Source organism: Chiloscyllium plagiosum, chromosome 25 (genome assembly GCF_004010195.1).
Source record: "Chiloscyllium plagiosum isolate BGI_BamShark_2017 chromosome 25, ASM401019v2, whole genome shotgun sequence".
In the NCBI taxonomy this organism is placed as follows: Eukaryota; Metazoa; Chordata; class Chondrichthyes; order Orectolobiformes; family Hemiscylliidae; genus Chiloscyllium; species Chiloscyllium plagiosum.
This window is the reverse complement of record NC_057734.1, coordinates 31,502,722-31,528,219: the sequence shown is the minus strand read 5'-3', so window position 1 is coordinate 31,528,219 and position 25,498 is coordinate 31,502,722. Positions and strand designations below refer to the sequence as shown.

The window sequence follows — 25,498 nt, the reverse complement described above, 5'->3', positions numbered from 1 at the left end:
CAAACCTGGGACCCTGGTGCTGTGAGGCAGCAGTGCTAACCACTGAGCCACTGTGCCACCCCAAAGCTCAGGAATACTGTAGAAATTAGAAACAAATTGGAGAAACAGCTGGTCTTTTGAATGAAGAAACAGTACAGGGATCATTGTGTTTTAAAGACAAAAATATTGTTAATGCCTAAATGGGTTTTCTATATATTTTCCTGAGTCACACATAAAAAGAATTCAAATGCATTATTTAATGTTTAAATGAAGACTGAACTAGTGATGTGGATTTGCAAACTGTCGAGCTTTATGTAATCACAGGACCAAGCAATCAAGCAAAAAAACTGAAAGAACTGCGGATGCTGGAAATCAAAAACAAAAATAAACCAGAAATTGCTGGAAAAACACAGCAAGTCTGGCAGCATCTGTGGAGAGAAGTCAGAGTTAACGGCTAGGGTCCAGTGACCCTTCTTCACAATTGATGGTAGCTCGGAAAAGGTTAATATTTAAACAGAAGATGGGGTGGTGAGGGGGAGTAAACAGACAACCAAATGTCTGTTTTATTTGGAGAGACACACAATATTTTCTGATAGAGTAATTTAATTTGTGCCAATTATAGGAAAATATATAAATTCAATCAGGATTAAAGTTCTGACACTCACTGAAACACTCAGAGGCACAGTGACACCAGTGCAGTCCTAGTAAATGCTGCTCCACTCGCTGACACATTGTGGGACAGGGTGAGAGCCTGCAGGTAGAACCAAAGGGATTTGAATTTCCCGCGGGAGGCGGGGCCGGAAGCGGAAGTCGCTTGGACCTGCCGTCGGATGTAAACAAGTAAGATGGCGGAGCTGGAAGTTTCGGGCGAGAGTGGAGGTTTGACTGAGTTGCCAGAGGAGGTACTGGAGCAGATATTCTGCTGCCCGTTGTTGAGCCATGTGGACGTGGTGAGCGCCTGCCTGGCCTGTAAGAAGCTGCAGGAGGTTTGTCAGGGCCGCAGCGCCGTGTGGAAACACCAGTTCAGGCGGAGGTAGGCAGAGAACAGGCCCCGAGCAGGCTACTGTACCTCTGACCCTGCACAAAATCACTGCTGGCAACTCATATATGTTTTGAAAGTGACCAGTTTAAGATATCTTGCCAAAATAAACAACTTGTTTTTGGTGTATGTGGTGTCAGTTGTAGCTGTCTCGTCTCAATGATAAAATTTCAAGTTCAAGTCCTAGGCTTGACTAGTGGGGCTGTGTAAACACAGGCACAGTTTGGATGTATGTAAAAGATCTTATGGCCCCATCTTGACTCAAGTATTCTAATTCTTTGTAGTAATCCTATAAACCTAGTGATAGCCACACTATAGCTTGCTCGGCCTGTAACTTTAAAACAAACACACCAGTTCCTGACCCACAATAATGTGCAAACTCAGCCAAGATTTGTGTCCTGTCCTTTATATTTGATACTTTTGGCCATTTTCAACCCTCCTGAGCAAGTAATACATGGCTTTCCAACCTGTCTTTTAATGTACTGAAACTGTTACTAAAAGTCCATATTCTAAAGTCCAAAATTGTCAGGTTTCTTGCTTGTTCCCAGGACTCAGTCTCACTGAAAGTGAGTTTTCTTAGAATTATAGAAATTGCAGATCAGGAAGAGGCCATTTGACACTTGATGTTGGGATTCCTGCAACTCATTTCAACAGAACACTTTGTTTTTTCCTTCTGACGCTGATCTAATTCCATTTTAAATCATGTTCTCATCCCTGCTTGAGTAACCATATGTAGTAAAACATTCTGTAACATCATAATAGTCTGTTTAAAATCTTTCTTTTTAGCTATCTTTCCTGGTATTTTCGGTGACAATGCTTTGAGCCCACCAATATGTTCCTTATTTTCCCATCCATTTTGGTGGAAACAGTCCTTCATTGTTGCTCCCAGTTCTGTAGAAATGAAGAGTCATAAGGCATCCCATTCACTTGTCTCAATACCAATCTCTTGATTGCCATTCTTCAGGCTTCCTTTCTTGCCTCACTCTGTGAACTTCACTTCTCCTTTCTGCTCCCTCCCCATCTCCCATTCCAAAACTTAAAGAGCAAAGTTTCCTTGGCTTTCAAGCTGCATGAGATTCATGAGGACAACCTATCTTTTAAACATTTCTTCTGTATTGGCACTGTAAATATAAAAACATTGCCAAGTGAGCTGAAAACCGGCAGATAATGTTATTGCTGGATGATAGAACTTTTTTGTTCATAATCCTCAATGTACCTATTCTCGTCAAAACATATCTTGTTTCACTTTGTAAGCCCCAGCTTTATTGGTCCAATTGCCTAAATCCCAGCTCTAGAAAAATATGCTCACTGGAGCAATGTACATTCCTGTTTCACACTGACCACTGTCTATCTTTCTGATCCTTATGACTGAGTTACTGTTGTTAGTGACTGATTGTTAATAGTTTAATTCTGGAGAGTAGCGTGCAGTTCTAACTCTTTTTGTTTGAACTTCACTGATGTTGGACAGGGGAGACTGAGTCTAGATTCAAGGCTTGAAGGTAAAAAAGTAATGTTTCAAACCTTTGGCCATGCATTGTTATAGTTCTTATTGCACTTTATCTTTGAAGAGTGGCATCCAGAACTCATTTACCGATGTTGGTGTTTGATTTATGAACATTCGAGAGCTGCTATCAGAAAGCATAGGCAGACCTTCAGGAATGTTAATAGGTCAAAGCAGAGAAGTAGAAGGATAAAATATTATAAGTGCTGATGCAAGTGATCAAATATCAATTGCTTTCTCTGGATACTCACACTTGTATTCTAGCTCCTAAACATTACCCCTTAGCCCAGTAGCTTTAAAACTAAATGTATCTAATCCAAAGGCAGTGATATGGGAAATCTGTATTTAAAAAAGGAAATTCTGGAAATAATCAGCAAATCATACTGCATCTGTAGGGAGAGAAAAACTGTTAAGATTTCAAATTAATGATCTTTCAAAGGTACAGCAAGCAATTACAAAGGCAAATGGATGGTGGCAAGGAAACAGGCCCTTCGGTCCAACTCGTCCATGCTGACCTGATATCCTAAATTAATCAAGTCCCATTTGCCAGCTCTTGGTCCACATCCCTATAAACCCCTTCCTATTCATATACCCATCAGGATATCTTTTAAATGTTGTAATTGTACCAGCCTCCATCACTTCCTCTGGCAGCTCATTTCAAGCATGCACCACCCTCTGCATGAACAAGTTGCCCCTTAAGGCTCTTAAATCTTTCCCCTCTCACCTTAAACCTATGCCCACTCGTTTTGGACTCCATCCACTCTGGGGAAAAGACATTGTCTATTTACCCTATCTGTGCTCCTAATGATTTTATAAACCTCCATCAACCCTCAGCCTCCAACGTTCTAGGAAAAATAGCCTCAGCCTATTCAGCATCCCCCTATAATTCAAACCCACCAACCATAGAGACATCCTTGTAAATCTTTTCTGAACACTTTCAAGTTTCACATCATCCTTTCAATATGAGGGAGACCAGAATTGCACAGAGTATTGCAAAAGTGGCCTAACCAATGTCCTGTACAGCCACAACATGATATCCCAACTCATACACTCAATGCTTTGTTACTTTTATCTATGAAAATACAGTGAGATGTGTATAAATTGCCAAAATTTGGTGCCGTTTTAATTACAGAAAGTATAAAAGGATGTTAGGACAAAGTTAATCTTTTATTCTCTCCAGAGCAGTCTGGGTTTATGGTGTTGCTATGGGATACTGCTTTCGAAGCCCACATTGAGGCTGCCAAAGCAACGATTTCCAGACTGGGCCCACCATGTACCACTGCCGAAACTGACATTGAAGCCATTGCATCGCTGCCATAGTAAGGGTCAGGCCAGACCCACCCTGTCACCGACGCTGAAGCCATCGCTCAAGCCGTCACCACTTCAGTCCACAGCTGCTACATTGTCACCATGGCCACGAGAAATGGACCAGACCCGCTGACGATGAAGCCTTCAATAAAGTTGCGGCCACTATGACCAAGAGGAATGGACCAAGAGGATCTACCGTGCTGCCAATACTTCAGCAGGCCCTCTCAACCACCTTCCTCCACTGCAATCAAAGGTGAACTTTGAAGAAATGAAGAAACAAAACAAGAAAAACCATAGAAAGTAGGCAGCCATTAGGTGAACAGGAACATACAGGCACCGAACCCAAACACTTCCTATCCTGCAGCTGCCAACCCCCCCACCATTGAATAAGGAAGTATCTCTACACGTAGCCTTGGTCACAACACAGCTGGAGTACAATGTGCCGCTTTACTATCCATATCTAAGAAAAGGAAGGTCTTGCGCAGCAGGAAGCATCATCACCTCTGAGCAAGAGACTCCAAGTTCACGTCCCATTTAGAGCTCATTGGACAAGTAAATTGTGTTCCTATCATAGTCAAAGAAGTTGTATCAATTTGTAAATTCTTACTACATGAGGGAGAGATTCCTGGTCAGCCATGTGATGTAAAGAATGTGATAACTCTTCTCCCTCCTGCCATCTGGCAGAAGATACGGGAGCATTCGGTCTGTCATGGCCAGACTGTGCAACAGTTTCTTCCACCAAACCATCAGGCGCCTTAACACTGTATGATCACACTCTACTCCATGTGCAGTTCTTTGCATGACTTTTTGAATTGCTGCTAAAACTGGTTTATTAATGATCATTCATTATTACACTGTAATTAGTCCACCACTGTGCCTATTTCTTGTCAGGGATTACTGTGCTGTCTTGCGTGTTTTGCACTTCTGTTATGCACTTTATGCTGCCCTGTGTGTGACTGTACTCTCGTGTAATTTGTGTTGTCCATGTAGCACCTTGATCCTGGAGGAACGCTGTCTTGTTTTTCCTATATCTGTTGTATATAGTAGCAATGACAAACAAAGCTACTCTTGATCTACAGCTCCAGGCTACAGTATGCGTGTAAAGGGTAATGTTGCCAATCAGCTCTGATTCCTAAGCTGGTTGTGCTTTCTTATCAGTATTGGGAGGATGTGTCAGTTCTTTCTTTTGAGAAGTCTGTAGTTCTGCAATTTAAAGGGATCTGGCTTTCAAACTTTGAGGCTAAAAGCCTATGATCGATTCTGGAGACAGATGTGAGATGATATTTGGCTGTTTGAACAGAGAATTTGTCTTTTAAATGTAAATTTTGTATTATTTGAATAATGTCTTTATGTTTCTATATTTGTAGATGGCCCACACTGTTGAAATACTACAATACTGCTGGAAGTCATAACTGGTGGGAAGAATACCGAACACGGCATTCTATTGGCAGACAAGTGCAAACAATGCTGGACACCTTTTCAAAGCAATTCTTTACAAAAGAGGTTAGAATTGTAATAATAATTGGAAATGTTGCCAATGATACACTGTTGTACACAGAGTTATTAAGTTGTTAAGGCTTGTACTGAGGCTATTTATTGCATCAAGTTCATGCTTGCTGTTCATGGTGCAATCCAGTTCATTCCATTCCCCTGTCTATTCTGTAGCCATGCCAGTGAATTTTCTGAATTGTCTATCAATTTCCTTTTGAAAAATTTGAACATTTCCTCTTCCAGTGTCAGCATGGATTTTCTCTGGGTGCTCTGGTTTCCTTCCACAGTCCAAAGATGTGCAGGTTAGGTGAATTGTCCATGCTAAATTGCCTGTTGTGTCCAAGGATGTCCAGGCTAGATGGATTAGGCATGGGAAATGCAGGATTACAGGTATAGGGTGGGAGTTTCATCTGGGTAGGATGCTGTTTGAAGGGTTGGTGTGGACTTGATGGGCTGATTGGCCTGCTTCCACATTGTAGGGTCTCTGTGATTCTTTGTGGGCATCAAGTTCCACATCATTACTCTTTCCTGTGTAAAATTGTTCTTCGTTTTTTCTCTTCTACATGTCTTGTTCACACCTTCTGTCTTATTTTCGTTCTTTGTCATCAACTAACGTGGAAAACCTTTCTTTGTCGACCTTATCCAAATTTTGTACAGCTTTATTGCTCCTCCCCTCAATCTCCTTAGAAATAAATTAGATTATTCTCAAATATAGTATAATTCCCATAATCAAAATGCTATTGAGATAACTAAAAGTTGATGGTTGCTGCAACTGTTCATACATTTCACGAGCTGGCAAAGCCGCTGATATTCTGTTGAACCTATGAATGATCATTATTCTGAAATGTAAACTTTATTTCTCTACCAAACCTGCTGAGTGCTAAAAGCATTTTCTGTTTATATTTCAGGCATCCAGATTCTGCAATTTTGTTTTTTAGTGTTGCTTTTAGCTTTTAGGAAATGTTTTCTCAATACAGTTCTCTCTTCATAATTAATGTTGAATATTTCTAAATCCCTGGGATAACTACTTTACACAAATTATGTATAATCTCTGAAATTCTTAAATATTCATCAGTATCTTGACAGTCATCAGTATCTTGGCAGATATCAGTCACTTCCTTGTTGTTTTGGTATCTCCCAATAATTTTAATTTTGCAAGTTTCATTGTGTTAGTTTTCTGCTGTAATTAGGAAACATTTTCACAAGCCTAAAGAATTTCCACCCTTCATTAATTTGCTTTTATAAGACGCTTGTCTGCTGCATAATGTATCTGTTAAGTGTGACCAAGTTTAGATTGTCAGTGTGGAAATAATAAAAACTTGATATACTGCTGCATGATGGGATACTTGACCAAGGTAAGAGGTGACCTGGCTCTCAGGCTCGCAGCTGTAGTGAAAAACTACTGCTGGAGATGAAGACTGAGGTTGTGTAATTATAGTTCGATGAAATATAGAGAGTGTGTATCTTAGGTTCGTTAGTCTCTCTGTCCTTGAGCAACATTGGGAACAAAGGGAGTAGCTGTCCTCTGCTTTTTCTATCTTGATTTATTGTGTTCAACATTACGTGAGTGCTGCACGTAATCTAAGTAAAACAAGCAAAGTTGTTTGTGTCATTGTATAAATATAGGCTGACTGTTCGACTCGGGAAAGTGCTGTGGGACAGTGAAGACTGTGGCAGCCTCTCCATGAATACATGAGAAATAAAGCTTCTTGAAACAAGTCTCAGACGAAGTAATTTCCTCGACAGTCAGAGACTTACTAAACGTGTACAAAACTGAATCAGGATAATCATATATATTTACATTAGGGCATAATCTAATGTTTATGCTCCTTCTCGTGTTGAGATCATCTTGAAGTACAAATAGATCAAGTGACTTTAGGTTAGATTAGATTCCCTACAGTGTGGAAACAGGCCCTTCGGCCCAACCAGTCCACACCGACCCTCTGAAGACTAAGCCACCCAGACCCATTTCCCTTTGGCTAATGCACCTAACACTATGGGCAATTTAGCATAGTCAATTCACCTGACCTGCACGTCTTTAGACTGTGGGAGGAAACCGGAGCACCCAGAGAAATGCCACGCAGACACAGGGAGAATGTGCAAACTCCATACAGCCAGTCACCTGAGGCTGGAATCGAACCTGGGACCCTGGGGCTGTGAGGCTGCAGTGCTAACCACTGAGCCACCGTGCCCCCCTTAGACAGAGAAAAGTTTTTATATATAAATTACTGCCAGTATTTAAATATGCTTGTGTGCATTCTTCCTGCTTGTGTTGCCAATAACTGAATCTTTTATATCATAATATTGTGTTATTGTGCCCCTGCAATTACTGAACAGAATCAATTGACTAATGACTTTTCCTTTATGATCACATAAACATTAAACACTACAAAAGTATGTAATTGCCAGTAGATGGCACTCATGTGACATTAGTTGTAACAGAGCTATTTATCGGCAGGTTCCTGTTGATGGCTTTAAAGATATTGAGGCTCTAGGTGGTCCATTCTGTTTTATTGAAGATGAATTGTTGTCAATTCTAAATAAGGATGGAAGGTGAGTAATTATGTAGCTATAAAAATCAGGAAGGAACAAATTGCGTCACTTAATAATTCAAAGTTAATTACAATCTTTTAAATTGGAAAAATAAATAGTAAGGCAGATATTGGATAATTGGAGAGATTCTTTTGCTTCAGGAAGTATCTGACATGGAAGTATTATTCTCGCAAAATCCTGTGCTATCTTCGTCAGCGGGACATCATGGAAAAGTTGAAGATGTTTCTCTTAACTCCATCACAACGCCAAACTTTAATAGAAGGTAAGGGAATTATTTATGTATTTCTTTTTAAAAATGCATATAACTAATGAGGTGGTATAAGTAACAATGTATCTTTTCAGGTAACAGTATTCTCAGTAGAAAGTATAGCTTTATACTTTTACTTCCTTAACCACTAGGCAAACTGATGGAGATTATTAAGATGTGCAGCTAGTAGAAAAAGATTGATGATTTTCATGTGAATGTACCTGTTACCCTTTTTTAAATATATTTTTAATAAAGAAGATTCAAGTGGGAAACTTGTTTTAGATTCTCACTCAGTGCCACGCTTGCCATCCTTAGGATGGCTCAAGATGAACCAGAGATTACTCCGCTTCTTTCCTGTGTTATTCTTTCACTTGAATAAGTTTGGAGAAATTGCCACGTGGAAATCACGGATGAGAATCTCCCAATGTGTTACACATGGAACTTAATGTGTCAGAACTCTGCCCTGTCGAATTCAGAGGGTTGGTGTGGATTTGATGGGTGGATTGGCCTGCTTCCATGCTGTAGGATCCTATGGTTCTATTTACCCCTAGAATTTGGTTGGGATTCTGAACTTACTAAGAAACAGTCCTGTATAATGTAGAATATGTAATTAGGGTTGCAAATATGAAGTTTGATTTACTTTTCTTGCCAGGCGTGGTGCTGATAGACCAATACTGCAACCCCTTAGCAGACAACTCCCTAGAGAATATCCTATTACAGCTGAACTCCATTACAGATGAGGTGAAAAAAGTGTTGCATGTAACGCACTCTTCTCATCCAAGTATCACTGCAGGAAGAGGTAAATAATTTTATCCATGCAGCTTGATTCTCCAATGGATCAGCATTGTGTTTTAAATAATGTATTGCAATAAGAAATCTTATTTGTTTGGCTGCTTTGGGTCCAAATATAGTCTTCAAGAATATAGTGAAATTCAGTGCCAGTAGTACAAAAGTCTACTAATTTACAATTGCAGACCCAACTTTTAATTCTAATTTTGATTGATATTTGAACTTGTGATTTCCCAAAGTGGTTCTGTTGAAACAGAGGGCCCAACTTTAACATTAACAAAAACTGTTTCTTGGGCATGAGTCCCTGAGAAAGCATACTATTAGCTTTAGATGCTTCATGTTTATGTCTTATAGAGCAACTTAATAGGGAGCAAAATTTAAATTGAAAGTCATTCAGATGTTTATATTTTTGTCATTTTTGGAGGGGGGGTGCGTTGTCTGGTGAGAAGAGTATCAATCTATATTCTGAAATGTAGGTTTTTCTTTGTGAAATTGGCAATACTTGGATAGCTTTCTCCTTTTGAGAAAATGTGTGTTTGAAATATAATTTTAATAATATAAAATGTGTTTATTCTGTATACTTTTAACACAATTCGTATTTCAGATGACGTGTTTATTGATGATCTGGAAACACAACAACAGGTTCTGGATGCTATGAACCGTGTATTATACAAGCAGCTCAAATTTAAAGGAAATGAAGAAGACTATTACAACCCCATGAATTCCTATATTCATCAGGTATGTAAATTTTAAGATAGTGCTCTGCTTAGTTATGAAGTGCAAATATAAAAATGATTATTTTTATGTTGTTTGCATTCAGGTGCTTAGCCAAAAGAAAGGAATTCCTATCACTCTCTGTGTGATATATTCAACAATAGGCAAGAATCTGGGTGTTCGACTGGAGCCGGTCAGCTTTCCAAGTCACTTTCTGTTAAGGTGGTGCCAAAAACCTGAAGGGTAATACTGTCCACATATCTTCCTGAAAATGAAAAGCAATAAAGTTGTTTAATGAGGTAGAACTGTACTCTTCCCATTTTTACTTCTTGTGCACTATTAAGCATTTGTTGTTGGTCATATCTTTAACCATTTAAACCATGCTCCGTAAAACTCTATTTCTCATTCTCTCCCTTTACAAGCTTCTTCAAAAGCCACCTTTCAGCCATGCTTTTGGTTACTCCTTCAAATATCTCCTGCTTTAGCTCTGCATCTGTTTGGAAGATTATACTTCAGTGAAGACTGTTGGATGTTTTCCCTTTATTGAAGATGCTTGCTAATTTTTTTTGTGTTGTTATGAATGTGATAAGTGACTTGTGTGGTATGATAGATTTATGAAAGTAAAATAATTTTTAACAAACCAGTTAAGAGTTTTCTGAGGATGTAATAAATAGAACAGAGTTGGGGGAGCTAGTGAATATGGATTATTTCATTTTAGAAGCACTTTGGTAATTTTCCACACAAGAGTTTAGTCAACAATATTAAAACACATGGGAGAAATTTACTGGCATGGATGAAGAACTGGCGAACAGACAGAAAACAGTCAGAATAAATGGGTCATATTAAGGTTAGCAGGATATGACCTATGGGCGACCACAAGGTTCAATGCTTGGACTTCAGCTATCTGCATCTGTATCAATGATGTGGATGTGGGTGTTCAGTGTAATAGTTTCAAGATTGTGGATGATGCAAAACTGGATGGTTGCATGAGTTGTAGTGAGGATGTAAAGGAAAACTGGAGAGGCTGAAGTGAATGGGCACATATTTGATCGATGAAATTTTTTTTCATAGAATCCGTACACTGTGGAAACAGGCCACACCGACCCTCCGAAGAGTAACACACCCAGACCCATTCCCCTACCGCTGTACCCCTGACTAATGCACCTAACCCACATATCTCTGTACATTCTGGGCAATTTAGCATTAGTAATTTTTGAAAGGATTAATAGCTCAGATTGAGGTTCTGGATGTAAGCTTGCTCACTGAGCTAGAGGGTTTGTTTTCAGATGTTTCGTCACCATACTAGGTAACATCATCACTGAGCCTCCGGTGAAGCGCTGGTGGTACGTCCCTCTTTCTATTTATGTGTTTACATTTCTTTGGGTGAGTGATGTTATTTCTGGTTCTTTTTCTCAGAGGATGTGTGTATTGATAAAGTTCTGTTTGGAATGCCATGCTTCAAGGAATTCTCGCGTGTGTCTCTGTTTGGCTTGTCTTAGGATGGATGTGTTGTCCCAGTCGAAGTGGTGTCCTCCTCCATCTATATGTAAGGATACTAGTGATAGTAGGTAATGTCTTTTTGTGGCTCGTTGATGTTCATGTATCCTGGTGGCTAGTTTTCTGTCTGTTTGTCTGATGTAGTGTTTGTTATAGTCTTTGCAAGGTATTTTATAAATGCCATTTGTTTTGCTTGTTTGTATAGGTTCTTTTAAGTTCATTAGCCGCTGCTTAAGTAGGTTGGTAGGTTTGTGGGCTACAATGATATCAAGAGGTCTGATTAGTTTGGAGGTCATTTCAGAGATGTCTTTGATGTAGGGTAAAGTGGCTAGGATATCTGGGCGCGTTGTGTCTGCTTGTTTGGATTTGTTGCTGAGGAATCAGCAAACTGTGTTTATTGAGTCTTGAATATGTTGTACAAGTATTTCTGTTTTGCTCTTAGTTCCTCGGTGTTGCAGTGTGTGGTGGCTCGTTGAAATAATGTCCTAATATAGCTTTGTTTGTGGGTGTTGGGATGATTGCTTCCGTAATTAAGTATTTGGTCCATGTGTGTTATTTTCCTGTTAATGCAGGTTTGAAGTTCATGAGATGCACAAGAATTCCTTGAATCATGGCATTCCAACTGGAACTCAATCAATAAACACATCGATTTGAACCCCATCTACCATCCCCTGAGAAAAAGAACCGGAAATGACATCACCCACCCAAAATAACCTAAACACAAATAGAAAGCGAGACATACCACTAGTGCTTCACTGAAGGCTCACTGATGATGTTACTGCATGTAGTGACGAAACGTCTGAAAACAAGCCTTCCAGCTCAGAGAGCAAACTTACATCCACAATTTAGCATAGCCAATTGAGGCAGATATAGGTCTTTAATACAGTGGATTTGAGTAAAGTAGTAAAGATGTCTTAGTGCACCTTGGTGAGATCACACTTGAAGGATTTTGTGCTGCTTTGGACACCTTACCAAAGAAATATTTTCCATGGAGGCCATGCAACAAAGGTTCACCAGACTGTTTCCTAGTATGGCAAGGTTGTCCGATGGGGAGAAACTCAGGAGAGTAGACCTTTCTAGAGTTTAGAAGAATGAGATTTGATTTGATTGAAACATAGAAACTTTTTACAGGAATTGACAGGTTAGATGCAGGTAGGATGCTTCCCCTGTCTGTGGAAGGGAGTCTAGATTTTGGGGACATGCCATTTAGGACTGAGATGAGAAGGCAATTCTTCACTTCGTGGGTAGTGACTCTTTGGAATTCCAAGTATCACACAGGGCTTTGGGTGCTCAGTCATTGAATATGTTAAAGATTGCGGTTGATACATTTCTCCATATTTAAAGGGTCAGAGGATATGGGGATAGTGCTACAAGTGATGTTGAACTGGAAGATCAGCCATGATCTCGTTGAATGGCAGGGTGGGCTTAAAGAGCTGAATGGTTACTTCTGTTATCATTTATTATTTCTGAAAACTTTTCTGGAAGCGGTGTGCAATGTGAAACTTCACCACCATAATTTGTAACGATCACTTCATAAATCGAGAAAGTTTGCTGGTTTCTAAACCGAAATGAATGGTAAGAAATTATGTGACACAAATCGCTCATTTGATTTGTGGATGTATTTGATTTCATAACGTACTTTATAATGCAGAGCTTCCTTATAAATACTCTGAAGGACGATTTTACCCTTAAATCAAAAGAAATCATGATAGATTGGCTTTTTGTTGACAAACATGGGAAATTTCAACAACTTGCACCTTTTTAAATTTGTGGAGTGAATGTCTTTCTCAGAATGGCCAGGCATGCTTTGCAGTATTAACTTTTGTAATGCAGGTTCTTAAGAAAACCTTTCCAAGTGTATTTATTTTATAGGTTGTGTAATAGATAAGGGTTCCTTCAAAAAATTAGACAGTTATTTTTGGCTTTTCTATATTTGATTAATTTCTTTTCATTATTAGCTGTTTTCAGTTGCATGAAATCTACTGCTTTCTGTATTATGTTGTTTGTAATTAAATATTTTATTCTACCTTTTGCTTCCTAGGAGTACTGATATTTTAGATTATGTCTACGTTGACGCCTTTAACAATGGAAAACCACATACTGCAAAGGAATGCGCGCATCTGATTGGTCAGCAAGTAACATCTAAGTTTTACAATTCGGTGACCCCTAAGGATGTGTTGTTCCGCATGGTAACAAACCTGTTTCATTTAGGGAAGAGGTAAGATGTATACCCCTACACTGAGCTTGTATTGATTTTGGAGCAGTGGTTCCATATAATTGAGTGCTAGTCATTCAAAGCTGTATTTGCTGTGTTCCTCATTTGAAATGAAACACTTAAGGGTATCCATACTGGAGACCACGCAGTAAGGAAATTGGGTGCTGTATTTATGCTGTGTTCCTCATTTGTCATGGCTAATAATACCAGTGAGTAGTGTTTGAAAAGGAGGACTTCCCATTCTGACTGTTGAGGTATTTGTTGTGCAGACTTATTGGATAGAAAATTATATGGTCGAAACAAACAGACATGGCATCCAAAGATAAAATAAGGTAAAAACTATGATCTTTTATAATTGGCTTGAACAGCCAAATATGCAGTGTACTTAAAGATTTGACAATTTGTAAGTTATGACATTAGACTCCAAAATGAGCTTCTTAAACAATTGGGGAAATGTTGAACATGTTGGCCTTCAGAGAAATTTAGTCAGTCCGTTGGAGTTGAAACTACTTCAGTCTCCTTACACCTTGTGAAACCATACTATGATCACTACAGGGAGTATTATATCGAATTTCTTTAGCAATAATTTTCTTCTGTAATCATTGTTTGTAGTTCCATGTTCCTAAGTCATTATAATTAATATGCAGATGTAGTAAGCAATTAGGAAGGTAAATGATACATTGGCCTTCATCTTAAGGGGATGTCTTGCTATAACTTAAAGAGCTTTGGTTCTTTTTTTTAAGCCTATACTTGCTTTAGAGGGAGTATAATGAAAATTTGCCAGATTAATTCCCAGGTTGTGGATTGTTTCATGAAAGATTAAGGAAACTAGATTTGTGTTCCCTAAAGTTTCAAAAAAATAAATTTTTGAAAAATGACCTCGTTGAAATTTACAAACTACTTACACAGTATGACAGAATGAAGTTAGAGTAGATGTTTTTCTTGGTTTTTGAGTCTAAAACCAGGGAAGTTAGTCTTAGGATAAAGAGTAAGCCATTCAAGACCGAGATGAGGAAGAATTTCTTAATTCAGGGTGCCGATTCTTTGGAATTCTCTACCCGAGACTGTTGTAGAAGTTCAATCATTGAGCATATTAAAGACAAAAATTAACAGACTTCTGGAGACTAATGATGTTAAAGGATATGACAATATTATGGGTAAGTGGCTTACTAGCCAATTGAATGGTAAAACAGGTCTGATGGGCTGATAGGCCTTCTGCTGTTCCTATGTTGAACCAATTTATTACAGTTTTTTGAAGAAGTAACATGCTGTGGATCAAGTGGATGTACTCTGATTTCAAGAAGACATTTGATAAGGTGTCTTATCAAAGGTTAAAGCAGAAAATAAAAGCTCATCGTATAGGGTGTAACAGTTTGCATGGATAGAAGATTGTCGATTAATAGACAACCAAGTAAGCAAAATGTGTCATTTTCTAGATGTGACGTGGAGGTACTGGTGTTGGCCTAGGGTGGATAAAGTCAGAGATAACACAACACTAGTTTATAGTTCAACAGGTTTATTTGAAATCACAAGCTTTTGGAGTGCTGCTTCTTCAAGTGAAGTCACCTGACAAAGGAGTAGCTCTAGGAAAGCTTGTGAATTCACATAAATCTGTTGGACTATAACTTGGTGTCATGTTACATCTTACCATCTAGAAAATATCAAAATCACAAGTGGCATGCCACAGCGATCAATGCTGGAGCCTCAACATTTTACGATTTATGTAAATTACTTCAATGAAGGGATTGAAGGTATAATTGCTAATTTAGCTGATGACACAGAAATAGGGAAGTACATTTTGAAAACAGAAGGGTACAAAAGAATATAGTTTGTGTGGGAAAACATTTGGCAAATGGAGTAGATTATAGGGAAAATGTGAAATTGTCCAATGGCAGAGAATGAAAGAGGAGCATATTATTTAAGTGGTGAGAGTTTGCAGTACTCACGCAGAAGAATTTTGTGTCCCCGTACATCCATTGCAAAGATTATCTAAGTGTATCAAGTAATTAGGAAAGCAAATAGAATTTTATTGTTTGTTTTGAGGAGAAGTGAATGCAAATGTAGAGATGTTATGCTTCAGTTATACAGAGCATGGGTGAGACCACATTTGGAATACTGGCTGTCCTGCTATAACACGACAGTTGAGTTCTTCTGCAACCTCTATAGACAATCGTACGACAGAAGACTGATATTGAAAATCACTGAACCTGTTCAGCAGCATGTTTGCGTTATCCAGTGTCCACAATTCATCAATCACATTATAGCCAATTCGCATTAACAAAATGCACATTATAGCAAAATGACCTGAAGTGTGTACTATTGGTCTCCTTATTCTGGAAAGATGTCAGTGTTTTGGAGGCAATTCAGAGGTGGTTGACTAGACTAATGTATGAAATGGTGAAGTTGTGTTATGAGGAAAGGTTGAACATGTTAAGCTTATATCTGCTGGAGTTTTGAAGAGTAAGATGTGACTTAATTGAATAATATAAGATCCTTAGGAGTCTTGACTATGGTATATGTAGAGGGGATGTTTCATCTTATGGTAGAATCTAGAATTAGGAGTCACTGTTCAAAATGAGGGGTTACCTATTTAAAGCAGAGATGAAGAGAAATTATTTCTCATAGAAGGTTGTAGAGTTTGAAACCCCCTTCAAAAGATGGTGGAAAATGATTCTTTGAATATTTTTAAGACAATAATAGAAATTATAAGCAAGGTAGTGACCAATTTGTTGGGGTGGTTGAGGAATGTGGAGTAATCATATCAACTGTGATGGTATTGAATGGTGTGGCAGGCTTTAGGCACCGCGTGTCCTACTCCTGCTCCTAATTGAAATATGCATATTCTATTACTCTATAGCAGTCCCAGTGTGATTAAGCACTTTTGTTGGAATCACGGGGATTTCATTGCCAGCACGGCTGATAACAAACATATGTTGGCTGTTTTGAAAATCATGCAGTATTTTGTGTGAAGCCTTCTCCCATTTTGATCTTTGAAAATGATAGGTCTGAGTTGAAGTCAAGTTGTCAATGAGGAGGCTGGAAAGTCACTTAGTGTTAGAGGACCAAAGACCATTTGCAGATATTTTGCAGCCATCAGTCTCATAAAGTCTGTTAAATGAAGCATTATACTAAAGCCCCATTTTCCTGAGTAAGTGAAAACAGAAGATCCCATGGCAATGTTTGAATAAGACCAACAAGTTCTTTGGGTATTGTGACCAGCATTTCTCCCTCACCCAACGTTGCCAAAACAGATTGTGTGAGCATTTGTCTGCTGTGTGCACTTTAGCTGCCATGTTTGCCAGCACTGTAACAGTAACTGTATTTCAGGATGTAGGTAACTGCCTATGATGTGCTTGGGACATCTGCACATCTGAAAAGCCTCATACAAATGCAACTTCTAAGCTGTTACTATCTAGGGTTAATAACTGCATTACAAGGTGGAACACTTGGTTGTAAAACTTTGAAAAAACTCTTGCCTGCAAATGTTCACTTACACATTGCCCTAAAATAATTTTATTGTTGTTTACAGAGAGGGAAGTGATCAATCTTACCAATTACTACGAAATGCTCTTGATTTGTATCTCACCTTGTCTCCTGATGATGTTCGATACCTGATGCTTCAGGCTAGACTTTACTTTCATTTAGGAATCAATCCAGAAAAGGTAATTTGTGAAACTTGGACTTTCTGTGACTAGTTAAACTTACTGCTTGTTTACCATGGACTTGAAGAATGCATGTTCTTCAGGGAGTGGTCATGCAGCATAATTAGGAGAAAAAAACACAATAGCCTTGTGCTTTCCGCCATTAAGAGTCTGGAAATTGTAAATGTTAATAGAAATGGAAATTGAACTGGACATCCTCCTCCTTGTTGATGTGTTCCTGGTCAGATATGGCAAGCTATAAACACAATTTATAATGAATGTCAATCTGCTTTCAGTCATTGAATGCAAATTATTCTTCACAGTCGAGACAAAATTAATACAACTGTGGAGAAATGCTGTTTGGTAATTAACATGAAGAATACTGTTAATTGTATTTTAATTAAGTGTTTAATTGTGTTCAGGTGGTGGACATTAAATATCATTCATTTTTGCTCCTTTAAATGTAGTAGATTGAAACCGTGATTGTTCAGTATGGAGGTGCATACTGTATTGTCAAAAAAGCTTAAGTGTGTAAACATTAGGCTCCATTTCAATTCTTCACCATCTGGCTCCCTGAGTTAAAGATCCGACAGGAATGAGGTACCTTGTGAAAGTCAAAATCCCACCAGGCCTGGAAGATATGATTTTCTCATATGCTGAATTTCTGCTGTAAATGAACATTTGGGCAGAGATGTTGAATGAATTGGTTCTTTCCCATGGTCAGAAACAACACGGTGTGTTCCACATCTCCTCGGTACTGCATGTTAACTGACTCCATGGAATACAAGAGAGATGTCAAGTGCACTAATCAGACATATAAAGTGTGAATGAAATATATAGTTTCATAAAATATATTCCCTCCAACATAATTTTTTTGTTTGAAAGCAAGTTTATGCAACGTCAAATAGAGTAGAGAGGATTCTATGTAAGTAATTTAATCTATAGACAGGGATGTTCTCAGATCAATCACAGCACCTCAGCTGGGACAGTGTTTGGGGCATTACTGTTGGACTCAACTCCTGTGACTAGGAAGGGAAAAGTTAGTCATGGCTTTGCTTTCGACGACAATGCGTGACATCATCTCGATGATGCTTGTGTGAAAATATCAGATGAGACTAATGTGATACACTCTGTGGTTCAATAACATGTCAACACATCTATAGCTTAACTCAGAGAAATTAAGAGAGGGCATGGGAGTGAAAGCATTAAAAAAGGAAGCAATAAAATAAAACTTTCTTTGAAGAAAAGAAGCTTTTCCCTTTTGGGTTGTCTTCTGAGTTTCTGTGAATTTAAGTGGAAAATTGAAGGCTGATTACGATCGTGATTGTAAGATAGAAAGGAGTATTTTGTCAATGCTGCTGAAGTACACGTGTTTTAGTACCTCTGTGAAGTGCAAACATTATTGATCGTTTCATGGAATCTACATATTTTTAAATGTTGAAATCTGTTCACAACACTATTTGTACTTTAATTTTATGGACATCAGTTCACATTTAGTAAGGCACAGAACATGTACTTAAAAGGAAAAATGTATAGAGCTTTTTGAGAAAGCGCAAGAGAGTTGAATTAATTAATGGATTTTTCAGAGTGCTAACCAGAACCATGATGAATTGAATGGTCTTTCGTGCTGTTTGATACTAAAAATACTTAAAGGTACATTAAAGCCATTCAATAAAGAAAAATAAAATATTTTTACAAATAATGAATTAGTGAACCAGAAGTAGTGCAATGTGTAAATTTTGGTCACCTTTGGGGTCTGACATCATATTTCTCTTCTGTAGGTGGTCCTATTTTTTCCAAAATGCATTTTCTCAACAACCTTGAAGAACTAACTGAGATCATGAGCACCAAATCAACTGCAAAAATTCTAAGAGCACCTCTTAACATGTGCACATATACACAGGTGTTCAACTCTGTTCACAGAACAGTTTTCCAGTCTAAATTCCCATTTAATTTCAATACTTTCACTTGGAGCAAGTGTAATTTCAACAATAAACTGTTTCTAAGTTTTACTTGCTAGCACGTTTGTATCGTCACTGAATAAAAGAGGGAAAATGTGATTATAGTTTGTAGCTTCCAAAGTCAAATCTTGGAAGGGATTATAAATGTCTTGGAAAGAAAAAAAAATCTTACATTATGTGTGAGATTAAATCTGCAGTTTTCTGACTGAATCATGATTTTCATAGGAAGACTCACTAATAACTGGGATTCCAAGGCCCGTCATTGTACAGAGGCAGAGAGACATGGAACAGCCATCTATTATTGTTGCGCAAAGCTAAAGCTCTCCAAAGAAACGGTCCACCATCAAAAAGCAAGGAAAAGAAAATAATTTGCTGCTTCTCTCTCTGACTCTGCTAAAGACACAGCATTGGCATTTGCTGCTTGCCTTGCTTTGCTTTGGTAGTGAGATCAGTGCGTGCTGTCATGAGACAGCAGTAAGATTGGGAAAAGAAAATGCTTTTGGTGAATCGGGATTTTTTAAAACCCAATATTCACAAAGCCAAAGAAACTGCCTTATGTAGGTTAGATATATAAATTCTCATTCAGTCCCAGAGAGGGAGCTCTTGTTCAGCTTCTGTGAATGTTGGTAAAGAACTCCCCATTACTTAGAAGTCATTTCTTTCACAAAGCATCCTGAGCTTTGTGCACTGATCTTTTGAAAGAGACTTGAGATTATGGGGCAGAAAGGAAGCATGCTACAAGATTAGAGTCAGTGATCCTGAATTAGAGGAAGTTCTAGATAGATAAAACAAAAAACTTCAGATGCTGAAGATCTGAAATAAAAACTGAAATTGCTGGAGAAACACAGTATGTCTGGCAACATCTGTGAAAAGAAAGTAGAGTTAATGTTTCAAGTTCAGTGACTACCTTCTGCAATAGGGTTAAGACCTGCTGTTGAGCTTCTCCAGTAATCTCTGTTTTGGTTGAAATTCTAGATGGATGAGCTTTGTGACAGACTGTCTTTGTTTTAAGCTGATGCATATAAAACATCTGTTGTTTGAAATTTGTCAATGATTTTAGATTATATTTTCCCATAAGTTATTTGAATTTTCCAATTAAGTTTTGTTATCTGCAGTGGCCCATCTTTTAGCATTATAAGTTTCACATTTTTGTCATGGTTTTTGTGTTTATCATTTGATTCTGTTCCAGTGCTTTCTTTTTCATAGGTGCTGGACATTCTTCAACACATACAGGCTGTGGATCCCTTGCAGCATGGTGTGGTGGGACACTTAGTCCAGCTCACCTTGGAGCAGATTGCACGCAAAACCCAAACAACCCAAGTTCAAGTAAAACGCCATACAGATGAAAAGCACAGAAAAATACAGTTTTCAGTGGGACTTATTATGAAACACAAAAGGTAATTTTGGTTCACCGCATCCTGTTACATTTCAGATAGCCTTAAATGCAATTAACATGAGGTTGTTAATGTAACCTAAGAGGACACTTTCTCAATCTTAGTGAAGCAAATTACTTATAATGATAAAACTCCTACGGAGACAAGACTTTCCTTTATTCTAACATCCCGGTTTTCTAAGCAAAAAATCTGATTTATTTCTACGACATGGTAATCCCATTTCAGAATTGCAGAAGCTTGATTTTGATTTTCTGTCTTTTGGATTTGCATGAGATTGTAAAAGGATTAGATTGATGGTTATAAATTAACTTAATTTTGTAGGCTGTTTCCCATCTCCATATCAGGATGCACCAAAAATAGCACTACCTTATTAACTGCAAAAAAGGAAGTGCTGGAAACACTCCTCTGTATTTCCAGCATTTTCTGCTGATATTTCAGATTTCTAGCATCTGCAGTACTTTGAGCTTTATTCTCACGTTTCTACAGTTCTTTATCAGATTCTTAGAAATGTTTCAAGTATTACTGAATAACTGGAAATATTGTTATGCAGTCAAACAGAAATCTATTTGCGACAAAGAGTTTGAGATTAGTTTGAGGTGTAGGTTTTCCAACTAGTTGCTTAAATTAGCTGTTTCCAATTAGTATTATTATTGCTGTAATTATATGTTAGAAATTGCTGTTCGACACTGTGAATTCAATTCCTGCACTGACTGAGGTTACTATGAAGGTCCCACCTTCTTAACCTTGCCTCTGAGGAGCAGTGATATTTGGGTTAAACTACCAGCAGTCATCTCTCTCTAATTAGCAGTCCTATGATCCTCCGGGACTATGGTGATTTACTTTTATATGTTGCCAACCTAGAATGCGTAGACTTTTTTGACTTGGATATTAATGAAATTAAGAGCTGTTAATGCTGGTGATGCTTCCCTTTTTTCACATTTTTCCATGCTGTACGCAAAATAAATGCTATTTGTGACTCATTATAACAATGAAAGAATATCTTAATATTGTATTTTGCTAGTGTAAGCTAAGTATTTTAACACCACTGGAAGCTATCTAGTTTACTCTTAAATCATCTCTCATAATATAAATAAAAGTTTGTTTATTAGTGATTTATATTATTTAAATTATTATTTCTGTTGTGATAACATGTTCTTTTTGCTTTAGCTCTAGGATGTATTTTATGTTAAATTACAGTTAAAGCTAATCATTCTGGAAATGCAGTAGAACCACAACTATTTGTGCTTCTATTATTCTTAACCTCTGTTATCCCTCCCATATGATCCCAGCTGAAGGAGAGGACAAGGCATGGAAGAGCTGGTCAAAATCTCTTCTCCCCCCCCCGCCCTCCTAACCCCCACCCCCTTCACCTCCCACCCCCAGTGTCAGTTACAGCCTCTTTTCAGCTGCAAAAGTAAGTGTTTTTCAAAAGTAAATAATTAACAATCCATTTGATAGCTCAGTTAGGTCATGCTACAGATTTTGTCTTGACGTTATTGAAGAATGGTAAAGGATTGATTCGCTGATAGGAAGCACAGGGTGGATGCTGAGGGGTAATGTTTGCGCTGGTAGGATATGAGTGGTGTGCCACAAGGATCAGTGTCAGGGCCCCTGCTATTTATAATCTATATCAATATCTTGGATGAAGGGATCAAGTGTGTGGTTCCTAGATTTGCTGAAGATTCCAAGATGGGCAGGAAAGGAAGTTTTGAAGAAAACTCAACTAGTTTGCAAAAGGTTAGAGGTAAAGTGAGCGAGTGGGCAGAAATTTGGTTGATGGAATAATGTAAAATGTATAGTGGAATAATTTATAACGTAGGAAAATGTGAACTTGCCTACTTTGACAGGAAGAATAGAAAAGCAGCATATTATTTAAATGTAGATAAATTCTGATATCTGAGGTACAGGAGTACTGTTAACTGAGCCACAAAGCCTAAGTATGCAGTGAGAACAGGTGATGAGGAAAGCAAACAGAATATTGTTGTTTAATGCATAGGAAATGGAATATAAAAGTCAGGATGTGTTCCTCCAGTTATATAGAATGTTGGTGAGGTCACATCAGGAGGACTGTGTACAGTTGTGCTCGTCTTATTTAAGAAAGAATGTAAATGTGTTAGAAAAAGATAATGGAAGCCTCACTTAATTGACACCTTTTCTTATGAAGACAGGTTGAACAAGTTAAACCTGTATCTATTGGAATTTAGAAAGATGAGAGGTGATCTTAATAAAACATAGATGATCCCGAGGAGAGCCAAAACAAAAGTAGCTGGAAAAGCTCAGCAGTTTGGAAAAAAAAGTCAAAACAACAATTTTAAAAGGGAGAAGAACAGACAAAGGAAGTACATGGTGAAGTCAGTGTAGGGGAGAGAGAGAGAGAGAGAGAGAGAGAACCTGCACAGATACTGCCTTTGCTGTTTGAATTCTTGTATTGCTGGACACCGGAGTGCATGTGGGAAAATTAACAAATGGTGAAATTCACAACTGATCTTGGAGGAACTGTTGGGCGAAGTTCACAGCACAGAATCAGCTAAGTTAGTCATTGTATTAAGTGTGGCTTACAGAAAGTCTGCAGTACTGAGTAGAGTGGGTTCTTTCTTGATTATATGTTTTTGGAGATATGTCTCTTGATTAAACTTAAAATATAAGCCATAACTATTCATTTAACGTGGGGCAGTGTTTGTAGAGGAATAAGACGGTGTTACTTTCTGGTCTGTAGATTGTGAAGGAGCAAAAATGGCCTTTAGTAGAGTGATATGTACTTCTTGTCAGATGTGGGGGTTTAAAAAGTGTTTAAGGGTTACCTCAGATTATATCTGCTATAAATGCTATTTGAAATAGATGGTGACACCTTGCAAAATGTCCATATTATAGAGGAGGAAGTGCTGGATGTCTTGAAATGCATAAAGGTGAATAAATCCTCAGGACCAGATCAGGTGTACCCGAGAACTCTGTGGGAAGCTAGAAGGGTGATTCCTGGGCCTCCTGCTGAGATATTTGTATCAGCGATAGTCACAGGTGAGGTGCCGGAGACTAGAGGTTGGCTAAAGTGGTGCCAACGTTTAAGAAGTGTGGTAAGGATAAGCCAGGGAACTATAGACCAGTGAGCCTGACCACGGTGGAGGGCAAGTTGTTGGAGGGAATCCTGAGGGACAGGATGTACATGTATTTGGAAAGGCAAGGACTGATTACGGATAGTCAACATGACTTTGTGCGTGGGAAATCATGTCTCACAAACTTGATTGACTTTTTTGAAGAAGTAGAAAAGAAGACTGATGAGGGCAGAGCAGTAGATGTGATCTATATGGATTTCAGTAAAGTGTTCGACAAAGTTCCCCATGGGAGACTGATTAGCAAGGTTAGATCTCATGGAATACAGGGAGAACTAGCCATTTGGATACAGAACTGGCTCAAAAGTAGAAGACAGAGGGTGGTGGTGGAGGGTTGTTTTTCAGACTGGAGGCCTGTCCCCAATGGAGTCCACAAGGATCTGTGCTGGGCCCTCTACTTTTTGTCATTTACATAAATGATTTGGAATCGAGCATAAGAGGTACAGTTAGTAGATTGCAGATGACACCAAAATTAGGAGGTGTAGTGGCCAGCGAAGACGGTTACCTCAGATTACAACAGGATTTTGACCAGATGGGCCAATGGGCTGAGAAGTGGCAGATGGAGTTTAATTCAGATAAATGTGAAGTGCTGTATTTTGGGAAAGCAAATCTTAGCAGGACTTAGACACTTAATGGTAAGGTCCTAGGGAGTGTTGCTGAACAAAGACACCTTGGAATGCAGGTTCATTGCTCATTGAAAGTGGAGTTGCAGGTAGATAGGATAGTGAAGAAGGCATTTGGTATGCTTTCCTTTATTGGTCAGAGTATTGAATACAGGGAGTTTATGTTGCGACTGTACAGGACATTGGTAGGCCACTGTTGGAATATTGCGTGCAATTCTGGTCTCCTTCCTATCAGAAAGATGTTGTGAAACTTGAAAGAGTTCAGAAAAGGTTTAAATTAGATTAGAGTAGATTCCCTACAGTGTGGAAACAGACCCTTCGGCCCAACCAGTCCACACTGACCCTCCGATGAGTAACCCACCCAGACCGATTTCCCTCTGACTAATTGACCTAACACTTCGGGGCAATTTAGCATCACCAGTTCACCTGGCCTGCACAACTTTGGATCTTTACAAGGATGTTGCCAGGGTTGGAGGATTTGAGCTATAGGGAGAGGCTGAACAGGCTGGGGCTGTTTTCCCTGGAGCGTCGGAGGCTGAGGGGTGACTTTATAGAGGTTTACAAAATTATGAGGGGCATGAATAGGGTAAATAGTCAAAGTCTTTTCCCTGGGGTCGGGGAGTCCAGAACTAGAGGGCATGCGTTTAGGGTGAGAGGGGAAAGATATAAAGGAGACCTAAGGGCCAACGTTTTCATATAGAGGGTGGTGCGTGTATGGAATGAGCTGCCAGAGGAAGTGGTGGAGGCTGGTACAATTGCAACATTTAAGAGGCACTTGGATGGGTATATGAATAGGAAGGATTTGGAGGGATATGGGCCAGGTGCTGGCAGGTGGGACTGGATTGGGTTGCGATATCTGGTCGGCATGGACAGGTTGGACCGAAGGGTCTGCTTCTGTGCTGTACATCTCTATGACTCTATGAGATCTGGCAGCATCTGTGAAGAGAAATCAGTGTTAATATTTCTGGTCTGGTCACCCCTCTCAGAGCAGATCCTGAGAAGACTTGACAGAGTGGAATGTGAAAGGATGTTTCCTCTTGTGGGAGAAACTAGAGTGGGAGGGCCACAGATTTTTTTTTAAGATAAAGAAGGACCAGTCTCAGCACAGCACTTCAGTATTTGATTTTTAAAAAAAATTTAACCCACCTAACGTGGCTATGGTTGACTCGATCACAATTAATTACCCATCCTTAGTCCTTGAAATGTACTTCCTTAATTAGTGCATTCTAAGGGTTAGGTACATTTGTGTGCTGCTGGGAGGGGGATTTTCAGGATTGTTACCTAGTGGCATTGAAGAAACGGCAATATAGGTGTTCAAAGTTTGTGAGAAGATTTGTAGCTCGGGTGCTCGTTGCTGTGGTTCTGTTCGCCGAGCTGGAAGTTTTTGTTGCAAACGTTTTGTCCCCTGTCTAGGTGACATCCTCAGTGCTTGGGAGCCT

General features: G+C 38.8%; 1 protein-coding gene across 2 annotated transcripts in view; it reads left to right on the top strand.

Moving 5' to 3' along the window:
- The first annotated feature begins 778 nt into the window (after positions 1-778).
- fbxo21 (F-box protein 21) overlaps positions 779-25,498 on the top strand; it is a 34,330-nt gene continuing 9,610 nt past the window's right edge. The window contains exons 1-11 of one of the 2 annotated variants that reach the window (XM_043715842.1): positions 779-1,012; positions 5,195-5,330; positions 7,777-7,871; positions 8,012-8,133; positions 8,771-8,917; positions 9,512-9,645; positions 9,728-9,864; positions 13,160-13,336; positions 16,863-16,995; positions 20,142-20,332; positions 21,619-21,704. In XM_043715842.1, coding sequence (XP_043571777.1) covers positions 825-1,012; positions 5,195-5,330; positions 7,777-7,871; positions 8,012-8,133; positions 8,771-8,917; positions 9,512-9,645; positions 9,728-9,864; positions 13,160-13,336; positions 16,863-16,995; positions 20,142-20,332; positions 21,619-21,622 — 1,464 coding nt within the window. In that variant the 5' untranslated portion in view covers positions 779-824 and the 3' untranslated portion in view covers positions 21,623-21,704. Of the gene's footprint in view, positions 1,013-5,194; positions 5,331-7,776; positions 7,872-8,011; positions 8,134-8,770; positions 8,918-9,511; positions 9,646-9,727; positions 9,865-13,159; positions 13,337-16,862; positions 16,996-20,141; positions 20,333-21,618; positions 21,705-25,498 lie in introns of those variants that run through there. The other variant, XM_043715841.1, reaches the window with a different exon arrangement.